Raw genomic sequence first — 13653 nt, 5'->3', positions numbered from 1 at the left:
TGTAAAAAGAATTGAAGCGGTGCAAAGAAAAGCTACAAAAATGGTATGAGATTTGTGTTACAAGCAGTGGCGTTCCTAGGGTGGCTGACACCCGGGGCGGATCGCTGATGCCCCCCCCCCCCCGGGTGCAGCGCGACCCCCCCCCCCGGGTGCATTTTTACCTGCTGGAGGGGGGATGCCTGTCGGCTTCGCTCGTTCCATGCTCCCTCTGCCCCGGAACAGGAAGTAACCTGTTCTGGGGCAGAGGGAGCACGGAACGAGCGGAGCCGACAGGCGCGCGGCACCCCCCCAGCGGCGTGCACCAGGAGCGGACCGCCCCCCCTTGGTACGCCACTGGTTACAAGACGTATGAGGAGAGACTTGCTGACCTGAACATGTATACCCTGGAGGAAAGGAGAAACAGGGGTGATATGATTCAGACGTTCAAATATTTGAAAGGTATTAATCCGCAAACGAACCTTTTCCGTAGATGGAAAGGCGGTAGAACTAGAGGTCATGAAATGAGATTGAAGGGGGCAGACTCAAGAAAAATGTCAGGAAGTATTTTTTCATGGAGAGAGTGGTAGATACTTGCAATGCCCTCCCTTTGGAGGTGGTGGGGATGAAAACGGTAACGGAATTCAAAAATGAGTGGGATAAACATAAAGGAATCCTGTTCAGAAGGAATGGATCATCAGAAGCTTAGCGGAGATTGGGTGGCAGAGCCGGTGGGAGGCAGGGTAGTGCTGGGCAGACTTCTACGGTCTGTGCCCTGAAAATGGCAGATACAAATCAAAGTCAGGTATACACATAACGTAGCACATATGAGTTTATCTTGTTGGGTAGACTGGATGGACCGTACAGGTGTTTCTCTGCTGTTATCTACTATGTTACTATGTGTTGGTCCCCTATGTCCTTGCCCTGCAAAAGCAATTAGATTCTCAGTCTATTGGAAGTAGGGTTGCCAACTGGATCCAGATTTGCCCGACAGGGTTGATGCAGTCCTGGGCTTACCCAATGGGGGAATCAAGAACCACAAGTTCTTGCATGCAATGGGGTAAGCCCAGGACTGGATCCAACCTGTCGGACGAATCTGGATCTAGCTAGCAATCCTAATTGGAAGCCGTAAATCAGCTCCTGAATTCTTCCTTGTGCTGAACTTGGCATAGAGAGATACAGTTCATAGGTGTTCTGCCAATTCTGTCCCTCTCCTCAGAGAGGTGCATACACCATCAGATATTCTCTTCTCCCCTCCTAGCCCAACTCTTTCTCCTAAGTCCAGGATTGGCACTGCCCTCCAGGGTCCTCAGGAGACAATCCAGAACCAATCAGGAATCGTATACATCTGTCCAGCAGGTTACATATGGCCATCACAATGTGCTTCTCACAGGTCTCCCACTAAGCCACCTCTCTCTCACTCAATCAATCAATCAATCAATCAATCAATCAATCTGTTCAAAACTCTGCTGCACAACGTTTATTCCACTAGTGTTGCTATGCTCATATTAGCCCTCTCCTCAACTCACTTCATTGGCTCCCTATCCATTTCTGCATACCATTCAGACTCCTCTTATTGACTTGCAAGTGCATTCACTCTGCAGCTCCTCAGTACCTCTCCACTCTTATCTGTCCCTATACTACTCCCCGGGAACTCTGTTCATCGGGTAAATATCTCTTATCTGTACCCTTCCACTAAGAACTCCAGGCTCCGTTCCTTTTATTTTGCTGCACCATACGCCTGGAACAGACTTCCTGAATCAGTACACCAAGCTCCAGCTCTGGCTGACTTAAAATCTAGGCTAAAAGCCCACCTTTTTAAGGCTGTTTTAAACTCCTAACTCCTATTCACTTGTTCAGTACCCATGTCTGTTTTATAATACGCACAGGAAAAAAAAAGGTTTAAAATTAATTAAAGTTTAATGTGGGATATAATATTGTAAATAAGTAAAGAAAGAAAGAAAGAAAGAAAGAAAGAAATAGATACTCTGAATGTTGAGCTCCTGATTCTCATGGCCCTTTACCAGAAGAAAAAAAAAATCTGTGCAGAAATATAACACAATATGGACGCAGCAGCTCATAGCTTAACACACCAAAACTGAATCTTCCAATTTCGGACACCCTAAAAATTCTTGGAGGTACCATTGATCGACACCTAACACTCGAGAGTCACAACCAAGATGTTCCATTCAATGTGGAAATTAAAAAGAGTAAAACCTTTCTTCCCAAGGGCCGTCTTCCGCGACCTGGTACAATCAATGGTACTCAGTCATCTAGATTACTGCAATGCACTCTACGCTGGCTGCAAAGAGCAAATAATCAAGAAACTTCAAACAGCTCAGAACACTGCAGCTAGACTCATATTCGGTAAAACAAAATATGAAAGTGCTAAAGCCCTGAGAGAAAAGCTACACTGGCTCCCACTCAAAGAACGGATCACGTTCAAAATATGCACCCTAGTTCACAAAATCATCCATGGAGACGCCTCAGCATACATGTCAGACCTGATAGACTTACCACCCAGGAACGCTAAAAACACATCTCGCATATTCCTTAATCTTCACTTCCCCAACAGCAAAGGTCTAAAATACAAACTAACGCATGCATCAACCTTTTCCTACTTGAGCACACAATTCTGGAACGTGCTGCCGTGCAACTTAAAAAAGATCTATGAACTAACTAACTTCCGCAAACTACTGCAGACTCATCTCTTTAACAAAACATACCACAAAGATCAACAAATATGAACTCCTTAACGTATATCTAGGATTGCCTTACAACACTTGCTTGTTAAACTACCATCATGTTTTTTTAGATATCATGTTACTCAAAATCCTCTATATTACTAAATGTATATTTTCTTCTACATTTCCACTATTCATGATGTATTGTAAACCAGATTGAGCCTGCAAAGAGGTGGGAAAATGTGGGATGTATATAAATAAATGAATGAATGAATGAATGAATGAATGAAGGTTGGTTTGCTTCGTTTTGAGTGTACGCAAGAAGACGGTTGGTCCAGGAAGGGGAAACAGAGATTAACCTAAGTAGCTTCAACTTTTCGACGTCATGCTATTTCCTGTTCTCAATCCAACTTCCTTGTCAAGAAGACGACGTGAGGGGGCGAGGCTCCGATGAGGCAGAGCTCGCGCGCTTTGCAGTTAGTCTTAAGTAGGGGCGGGATTAAAGCGAGCGAGGTTGCTGACGCAGTCACGCAACTGACGCCTACGTAGGAAGTGAATGTAAACTGTGTGGCCGGCGTTGCTTCTGGCTTGCATAACGAGCCCGGGGACCGAGACAGTAGTCCTTGCCCAGGCAGAGTGGGTTGTAAAGGCGTTAGGAGGATCTGCGGAACCGGGTAACATGTGGCGGTGGGAGCAGTCAGGGCTGGTATCAGAGCCTGAGGGGACCGCACGGCTTAGGCAGGGGGCTGGCCGGCTGTTGCCCTGGGTCTCCTTTCTCTGTGTTATCTTGGACCTTCATCTGGACGGTGAGATGGGACTTAACCCATGTACAGATTGATTTGTATGTTATGTCTCTTTAATAGCCTGTTGGTCCCGGAGGAAAGTGAAGTTTAGAAGTTAAGATGTTTTTCAGGGAAGTAGCAAAGAAAACATAATGGTAGACGCGTATTGGAGCTATAGAAACAGAAGTCACGAGAGCAGGAAAAAAGACCACAGTATGGCTTCTATAGCCTCCCCCACATATAATATACAAATCTTTTTTTTGTTCGCAGTAATGCGATAGATTTGTCGTAAAAGTTAAACTAACAAGCCTGTAGTACCAGTCTTGTCTCCTTGCTCTGTTTGTCAAGAGAAACTATGCTTTCCTCCAGTTCCCCAGATCTATATTTCTGATGCTGGTGAAATGTCAGACAGCGGAGCTGCTATAATATCAAATTGCTTTAGCTATGTTTAGCTCCTTCAGCGTTCACAGAAAAACGATTTTCAGGGCGGAACTTTAAGCAATTGTGCTTTTTTTTTTTCTTTGCATCTTTTTGGTCTTCACTTGATTTTTTTTTCCTGTTGTACTTCCTCATGTTGCTGTTATTTAAAAACAAGTGGGAAAGCATGGGCCATGGAATGTTTTTCAATCCTGTGGAGTGTTTGTATTTTTTTGTAAGTTATTTATTTTGTCTGTATGTTGATGTGTGTATGTTTACATAAGTATTGCCATACAGGTCCATCAAGCCCAGCATCCTGTTTCCAACAGTGGCCAATCCAGGTCACAAATACCTGGCAAGATCCCCAAAAAGTACAAAACATTTTATACTGCTTATCCTACAAATAGTGGATTTTCCCCAAGTCCATTTGATAATGACCTATGGACTTTTCCTTTAGGAAGCTGTCCAAACCTCTTTTAAGCTCTGCAAAGCTAACCTCCTTTACCACGTTCCCTGGCAACGAATTCCAGAGTTTAATTACACGTTGCGTGAAGAAAACTTTATCCGATTCGTTTTAAATTTACTACACTGTAGCTTTATTGCATGCCCCTCCCCCCCAGTCCTAGTATTTTTGGAAAGTGTAAACAGACGCGTCACATTATTCTATAGGCCTCTTTCATATCTCCCCTCAGCCGCCTTTTCTCCAAGCTGAAGAGCCCTAGCCGCCCCAGCCTTTCCTCACATGGAAGTCGTCCCATTCCCTTTATCATTTCCGTTGCTCTTCTCTGTACCTTTTCTAATTTCTGTATATCCTTTTTGAGATGTGGCAACCAGAATTGAACACAATATTCGAGGTGCGGTCGGACCATGGAGCGATACAAAAGCATTATAACGTCCTCATTTTTGTTTTCCATTCCTTTCCTAATAATACCCAACATTCCATCGTATCATCGATGACACCTAGTTCCCTTTCTTGGTCTGTGATTCTTAACGTGGAACCTTGCATGACGTAGCTATAATTAAAGTTCTTCTTTCCCACATGCATCACTTTGCACTTGTTCACATTAAACGTCATCTGCCATTTAGACTCCCAGTCTCGTAAGGTCGTCTTGTAATTTTTCACAATCCTTCCGCGATTTAATGACTTTGAATAACTTTTGTGTCATTATCAAATTTAATTACCTCACTAGTTACTCCCATCTCTAGGTCATTTATGAATATGTTAAAAAGCAGCGGTCCCAGCACAGACCTCTGGGGAACTCCACTGACTACCCTTCTCCATTGAGAATACTGATCATTTAACCCTACTCTCTGTTTTCTATATTTTAACCAGTTTTTAATCCACAATAGAACACTACCTCCTATCCCATGACTTTCCAATTTCCTGTGGAGTCGTTCATGAGGTACTTTGTCAAATGCCTTCTGAAAATCCAGATACACAATATCAACCAGCTCACCTGTTTGTGATTGGGTAAGGAAATGAAGGGAAGCCAGTTTGAGAAGTACAGTTATTTAATTATTGTTACAGTGAATCAGTGTTGTAGTTGTTGGAACCAGTTCTGTCTTAAAAATATATTGGGGAATTTAGGTTAATTTCTCTTCTGCCCTTTACCATTTGGAGAAATGTTAGTTATGCAGGGTGAGAACTTACCCAGCTTCCTTCTTTCCTTCCAGTGCTGGCCTTTCCAAGCAGATAAAGGTTGTAAACTTGGAAAAATGTCCAGATACATTGTCCTTTTTCTGCCTTATGGACATTACTGCGAAAATGTTGAATCCTGGGAAAGTCAGACAAAATCCTAACTTCTGAGCATTTCGTACATGGACCCATCATATCCAGTGTTCTTCCATGCAAGGCCTGCAGGCTTTTGGTGGCTCCCACAGTCATTTTGATTTGACTTTTATTTTTAATGTATGTTTTTTTTTTTTTTAAGTGGCCTGCATGCCTTGCCCTGAAGAACATTGCTTGGCTCAATCTCCCCTCCTCCCCCCCCCGGTCCAGTTCGGCAGGGCTCTCTCAAGAGTCTGTGGTGTCCTGAGCCAATGTTTGCTTAGGCTCCCTCTCTTTCTGAAGTGCCGCCTCCTGCATGGGATAAAGGGTGTACAAATCCTGAATCCTGGTCTGGCATATCTCCTCCCCTTCCCCTGGGGGGGGGGGGGGGGGGGGAGGAAGAAATGCCAGACTGTAGTTTTGGTGTCTTTATCACTGACACCTTGTGCCAGTGCCTCACCTGGTCCATAGGTTGAGCTAGCTCTGTGGTTAGTTTTCTCGCGCTCTCTTGTGAGGCTTCTTACATGATTAGCTGGTAAGCTAATTAGCTAAGATTTTCTGTGGTTAGAGTTTGTAGCTTGTCTTGTCTGTCTGGAGTATGGTTTTACCATAATGTGGTCCCAAAACAAATCTGATCCTCGCCATGTCAACAAATATTAGTTGTAAGAACACTGTATGATTTACTAATTTATTTTCACAGTATAATTAACAGTAGCAATTATTTAAAATTCTTGTATGTATGTGTAACTGTGTCCTGTAAACTGCTGACCTGTTTGCCAGAGAGAGTGATATATCATATCATATATACACATGCACTGTTTGTGACAGGGTCTGTGTGTGTGTGGGAGGGGGGTAGCTTTAGGTGGGGCAGTTCGGTATTTGCACTAAGATAGTTTAGGGGTGGTAGAGCAGTTGTAGAGGGTAATTTTCGGGTGGGGGTAGGTCAGGGCTGAGGAATACAAGGAATGGGGTGAAGCAGTTTGAAAGGAGCAATTCTCTAACCATTGCATTTCACTTTAACTTTTATTTTTTTTGTACCCCGCGCTTTCCCACTCATGGCAGGCTCAATGTGGCTTAGGTAATTATTTGTACCTGGGGCAATGGAGGGTTAACTGACTTGCCCAGAGTCACAAGGAGCTGTCTGTGCCTGAAGTGGGAATCGAACTCAGTTCCCCAGGGGACCAAAGTCCACCACTCTAACCACTAGGCCACTCCTCCACAGTTGCTACTATTTGAGATTCTACATGGAATGTTGCAATTCCACTAGAAGTCGGCCCTTGCAGATCACCAATGTGGCCGCGCAGGCTTCTGCAGGACGTCAGACTCACAGAAGCCTGCGCAGTCTTCTACATGGAATGTTGCTACTGGAATCTCCAATAGTAGCAACATTCCATGTAGAATCTCCAATAGTATCTATTTTATTTTTGTTACATTTGTACCCTGCGCTTTCCCACTCATGGCAGGCTCAATGCGGCTTAAATGGGGCAATGGAGGGTTAAGTAACTTGCCCAGAGTCACAAGGGGCTGCCTGTGCCTGAAGTGGGAATCGAACTCAGTTCCTCAGTTCCCCAGGACCAAAGTCCACCACTCTAACCACTAGGCCACTCCTCCACTCCACTTAAGTTTCTATGCTGCGGAAACTGGAATAGCTATTTCTCCCATCAAAATGCATTAGTTTTTTTTTTTTTTTTGAAGGGTGTATATTTCTCTGGAATCCCTACTTCTATCTGTCCCACTTTTTGAACAGTCCTCACAGGTTTGGCTTTCATAATACAGTTCATCCTTTTAGATTTTCAGAATTATTTTGCGCTCAGGCCAACATTCTTACCCTTTTTGTGTAACAATTTCCCATTTCCATTGAGTTGGAAAGAATGTCTTGTTCCCTCTGTTTTACCGTGTTGGCTACTTTATCTTCACCTACATGACTATTTTCCTAGCATATCTTCGCTTTCCCAGATATTGCTGCCTGTCTTCCTTTTTCAGGGATCTATTGTTGATGTTCTAGACCTTTATTTTGAAAGTTTTTCAGGGATCTCTTGTTGATGTTCTAGACCTTTATTTTGAAAGTTTTTCAGGGATCTCTTGTTGATGTTCTAGACCTTTATTTTGAAAGTTTTTCAGGGATCTCTTGTTGATGTTCTAGACCTTTATTTTGATACTATTTCAGCTAATTAGCAAAATAAGAAACCACCCTTTTAGTGGTTTTCTAGTCTTTCCAACTCAACAGAAGTTGGAAAGAATGATATAAAAGGAGTCTGTTGGGAGGGTAAAATAACTTTGGGAATCTAATGGGATAGGATAACATTTGGTATATAGGGGGGGAAGGGAAAACCACTAAAAACACATAGTTTGGAAATGGGCCAGAGAAATATGCCTCTCCACTTTAAAAAAAAAAAAAAAGGAAAAAAAGAGGCCCTGCATTTCTGTGGGAGAAGTAAAGTCTCCATGCCTGCAGACTGCACCCAATCCTACATCGGTCTGCCTGATGGCCAGTGTTAAGACCTACACATTTGTAAGGCAATACATACAAATTATGTGTAGGTCTTGGTGATTCCCTGATGCAGGGGTGTTTGCTGTCTGGGTACTTAAAGTTAAGTTTCATTGTTAATTTATGGATATTCTGAAACATTTTGCACTTTAAATAAAACATTTTGAGAGCACTGAATTTATCATTGGTATATAAACCTGATTTTGTTAATTGTCCAATCTGGTTCCAACCTCTTACCTCCTATGCTTAGTCATAAGTAATTTCTCCTTGGCAGCAGTTAGTCTTCTGTGTACAGTGACGGGTCAGGTTCCCTAGTGGGACTCTCAAAGCATGTTGTAATGTCACCTGCCTTTTCTTTAGTCTCCTTTTCACCTATCATTGCACTGGCTGGTCTCTGCATCACAGATATAACTCTCATGACCTTTTTTGTTGAAAAATTGAGGACTTGGATAGCTGTCACTGCCACGTTTGTACCTATGATCTAAAGCTCGGTCCACGTCGTCCACTAATCAAAAAATGCCAAACTCCTTAATTTTTCTAAGAATGTAGTCTGTCTGGATACCGAATGATCAGCCCTTTCTAGTTAAGCAGGGTTTTTTTGTCCCCCTACCTTTTGAAGCATATCTTTTCACACTCATTGTTTTGGTGCTCAGCTCTGAATACTAGCACCTTCCAGTTTGACAAAACCGATTGAGCATCATATGCTCAATCTTCCATATTCTCACAGACATGGTCTTTGGTCTCTTTATAGTTTTAGGTTTGGGGTGTATCTCCCAGTGCACTGTTTTGCACTTTGTAAAGCCTACAGGTCAGCAAGCTTCTAATAAATGCAATGGAGTTTGGCAGCTTCTCTTTTTCCAGGTCACCAGAAAAGTCAAAGTTGAGAAATGATTCTTCTTTTCTCTTTTCTCAGCCCACTTCATGAGCACTCCTAATCTTCTCTTAATCTGCGATATCTGCCAGCATTCTGTCTTCTGGCTCTTCTTTCTGAAATATATTGATCTGACTCTGTCCAACCTTATTTAATATTTCTCAGTTTGGTTTATCTTTCAACTTCCCACTAATAATCGGATTCCTTTCCTGGTTTCCTGCCCTGCCTTATAGATCTGGTTTGACTTGACTGAGGGACTTCATGAAGAATGACACTCTTTTCAGGTGTTTGAATCTGTTTTTCTTAAATTGCCTTGATTTTTCTGCATTCAACTCTCAGGCATCCCTTAGGTTTGTACATTCTCTGTTTTACTGAAAGGGGCCTGGGGAACCAAAGAACTGTACATCCGCTTACGTTCCCTGTTAACTGAAGACCCTTTTTTCCTTTGCTTTTTTTAAGACCAGTTCCAGCTCCCTTGTGTAAGGCATATGGTGCAGTTGATTTATCAGATGATGTCTTGTTTTTCAGGACTGCTTGCTGCCAGCCATGCGGGGATTGAGAACCACCTGGAGATGGGCCGGAAGTTGTTGGCAGCAGGGCAGTTGGCAGAAGCACTCACTCACTATCATTCTGCAGTGGGTGAGTTTATTGTAGCCTCCCTTAGGCTTCATTCTTTATTTGATTTCTTATATACCACCTGAAAGATTTCTCCCACTGGATGGGTTACTGCTGAGATACTAACTCTGCTCCAGCCAGCTTCTTATACATTGGGAGCATAAAAGGCCTGTTTTGTACTTTCAGAAAATTTGTGGATTGTACTTGTTCAGGTATGTTAAATCCTTTTTTTTTTTTTTTTTTTTTTTTTTAAAGAAAAGTTAGTGCATTGAGGCAGTGCCTAGCCTATTTTCATCTTACCCCCACTCTGAGTTGTTAATGTCTTTTTAGATCACTTCCTCCTTAAGGACAAGTAAAATAAGTTAAGTTGGCTGAAGATGAAATCCATGCCAGTGAGCAGTAATATCCAATAATTCTGACAGCTCATTAAAGCTTAGAAGGTTTATCTGAGCCAGGGGCGTATCTGCGTGGGGCCACAGGGGCCTGGGCCCCCGCAGATTTCGCCCTGGACACCCCTACCACCGACCCTCTCCACCTCCCCCTCCCTCCCTCCCGCCCGCCACCAACCCGTCGCCGATCTTTGCTGGCGGGGGACCCCAAGTCCCCGCCAGCCGAAGTCCTCTCTTCCGTGCAGGATGCAAGTTGCAACGCTTCCTGTTCTTCTGAGTCTGACATCCTGCACGTACAACGTGCAGGACGTCAGACTCAGAAGAACAGGAAGCATTGCAACTTGCAGCCTGCATGGAAGAGAGGACCTCGGCTGGTGGGAGGGTTGGCGGCGGGGGGAGGGGGTGGAGAGTGTCATTGATGGCGAGGGGGGGGGGTCTGGCAGTGGCGGGGGGGGGGGAGATCGGTGGCGCCGGGGTGGGGGGCTAAAATGTGCCCCCTCCCTCTGGCTCTGGCCCCCCCTACCGCCAGAGTCCAGATACGCCCCTGACAGGTGGTCTATGCAACTGCTGTCTCGCTGGGAACATTAGACATTATGTCTTTTTGTTTAAAACTGCTGCCTGGTGGCCCCCAGCTTAAAAATAAAAAAGAAATGAGGCCATTGCCTTCCACTCTTCCAAGCAAACATTAGTGTTGACTTTAACAACCTGCTGTTCTCCATCTTGGACCATTAATTGGATTCAAGAGGTATAAGAATAGATACATAAGATACCTTACATGCTAAGTCCATAATGGGCATAACTGTTTGAGGCCAACCCATGACACCTCCACTGCATCTGCATTTCTTCAAGGGTGTAATGAACTACAGACTACAAGATGGAGGTCATACAACTTACTTTTGCAATGTCTATGCACCAAGATGGCTAGAGTTGAAATGTAATCATAGGAGCAGAAGGTACAAATAAGTATATACTATGTAAACTGCTTTGAGTGTAGTTGCAAAAACTACAGAAAGGCAGTATATCAAGTCCCATGTCCCTTCCTATGGGGATGATTCTCAAAAACAAAGGCTGGGTCTGAGGAAATTGTCTCCTGACTCCCCTCCCCCCCCTGCATCAGAGCATTTGATACCTAAGCTTGACATTTGGGCTCAGGCTGAAGGCTCTTAAAGCTGAGTATTTTTTATCTTCCCCCGCCCCCCTTCATCAGTGCTCAAAGTCTGAGGACCACTTCTCAGCTGGTTTTGGTACTACCACACCTGCATCTTTATGTTCAGTGTTCTCCCCACCAATGCAGTCAGTTGCTTTAGTGCATTCCACTTGGCACTCAAGGTTCTGGATCAGGCATCAGCATCCTGTTTTGGTTCGAAAGGCAGACTCCTCCTCATCCAATCCTTAGATGATACAGCAGTAGCCCTCAAGCTTGGACACATTCCTTCATGCACATGGTTAAGATGTTTTGGGGTAATGTCTCAAAATGGTGTAACTTTGTACAAATGTTGGAAATGAACCTTGCCCCTATGTTAGTGTATGGAGGAGGCAATCTCTGATTTTATGCAGTATGCCCCCTATGAGGTCAGTAGTGGAAGCTTCTCCTGTGCCCCCCCCCCCCCCCCAAAAAAAAAAAAAAAAAAAATCAGTCAGCTGTGTCTGCTGTACAGCAAGTTTGCCACTCAACATTTTGCTTCATAGACGCACAGTCGCAAGGTGTATACTAAGCCTTTTTTCTGACAGAGGGCAGGGGTGAAGTTTACAGGATTTGGTGGCTTCTTCACAGTGCCATCTAGAAACCATTGACCTGGCACAAAGCCATCAGGTTCTGCCCCTCACCTGACAAGAACACCTATCTGCAGCTTCACTTTTCATATTTAGCTCAGTCCTAGAGTAATTCACCCGAATGGTACAAAAATAGTTAAGAACATAAGTGCTGCCATATTGGGACAGACCAAAGGTCCATGAAGCCCAGTATCCTGTTTCCAACAGTGGCCAGTCCAAGCCATAAGTACCTGGTAAGATCCCAAAACAGTAAAGAGATTTTATGCTGCCTATCCTAGAAATACACAACCAAGTAGTGGTGGAACCTGTAATATTCAGTGCTGTCAATTAATGAAGGGGACGTCTCTCTCATAAAGTCACTAGGGCAATCTTTTATCACCAGAACGGTGAGCCCATGTTTCGTGACAATATATAATCATTGACTGACCCCAACCTCCTTTCGTGCAAAATATTTCAAAACAAAATTTATTTCCAGTGTTTATAAGTGTCTATTATTTTTTTGTATTTTAATTTTTTCTTTTGCTAGCTAATCAATTGCAGCACTCATACTCCAACTGCTGTCGATTGCAGGACACACTAAAATGTCTTCAAACTTAATACAGCCACAGTCTATGCAATATCAGGCACATCTTGCAATTCACTCTCTGCAGCTGTATATCCATACTATAGGAAGAAAACGGAGCTGTGTCACTTACCTGTATTTAATCTCGGGTATACTCATGAAACCTCATGATCCCGACAGGAGCCTGTTTCGCATTAACAGTTTTGTCAAGGGAATATTCTTCATATACAGTCTCCTGTGATTCAGGCAGTGCAGGATCTTGACTCGACTTGGGAAGAATTATAATCCAAGCAATATTAAGCACCGGCAACATGGTCTTGGTCTCTGTATCTGCCATCACATTAAACTTCCTTGTGAGAGGCGACGCACATTTCTCACCCAGTAATTTGTAAAATTCTGCTCATTTTATAGACCTCTATCATATCGCCCCTCAGCTGTCTTTTTTTCTTCAAGCTGAAGAGCCCTTCCTCATAGGGAAGTCATCCCATCCCCTTTATCATTTTGATCACTCTTCTCTGTACCTTTTCTAATTCCACTGTATCTTTTTTGAGATGTGGTGACCAGAATTGAACACACTATTCAAAGTGCAGTGGCATCATGGAGCGATTCAAAGGCATTATGACATCCTCATTTTTGATTTCCATTCTTTTCCTAATAATATCTAACATTCTATTTGCTTTCTTAGGCTGAGCAAAGGGTTTCAACGTATCAACGATGACGTGTAGATCCCTTTCCTGGTTGGTGACCCCTAATGTGGAACCTTGCATTACATAACTATAAATCAGGTTCTCTTTCCCACATGCATCACTTTGCACTTGCTCACATTAAACGTTACCTGCCATTTAAATGCCCAGTCTCGTAAGGTCCTCTTGTAATTAAACAACTTTGAATAACTTTGTGTTGTGAGCAAATTTAATTACCTTACTAGTTACTCCCATCTCTAGATCATTTATAAATATGTTAAAAAGCAGCAGTCCCAGCACAGACCCCTGGAGAATCCCACTATCTACCCTTCTTCATTGAGAATTCTGACCATTTAACCGTGTACACTGGAGAATAAGGGAGAGGATATGAACAGATAGATGGTCAATACCTGATTGCGTTGAGTTGGTGTGTCTTAAATGAGTATAATCCCTATCTGTGGGATGCAATCCCCACCACACAGCCACCAAATCCAGCACATTATATAAAATTGGTAACACCCTAGCAGGATTGATAGTCTCAGAGTGAGGGTTGTGGGACTTATCAAGAGCAGGATCCCACATCATGTTAAAACCGTCCCCAATAATAAGAGGCATAGGGTGGTAAGGCAACAACTGTCAGCTTTT

The 13653-nt window shown here is 43.4% G+C and overlaps 1 protein-coding gene across 1 annotated transcript in view; it reads left to right on the top strand.

Annotated features, from left to right (window-relative positions):
• The first annotated feature begins 3209 nt into the window (after positions 1-3209).
• LOC115457653 (dnaJ homolog subfamily C member 3-like) overlaps positions 3210-13653 on the top strand; it is a 60312-nt gene continuing 49868 nt past the window's right edge. Inside the window, exons 1-2 of the mRNA XM_030187179.1 lie at positions 3210-3466; positions 9515-9625. Coding sequence (XP_030043039.1) covers positions 3340-3466; positions 9515-9625 — 238 coding nt within the window. The 5' untranslated portion in view covers positions 3210-3339. The remainder of the gene's footprint in view (positions 3467-9514; positions 9626-13653) is intronic.

This window comes from Microcaecilia unicolor, chromosome 14, assembly GCF_901765095.1.
Source record: "Microcaecilia unicolor chromosome 14, aMicUni1.1, whole genome shotgun sequence".
Taxonomy (NCBI): Eukaryota; Metazoa; Chordata; class Amphibia; order Gymnophiona; family Siphonopidae; genus Microcaecilia; species Microcaecilia unicolor.
This window is presented reverse-complemented; position numbering and strand designations above follow the sequence as displayed.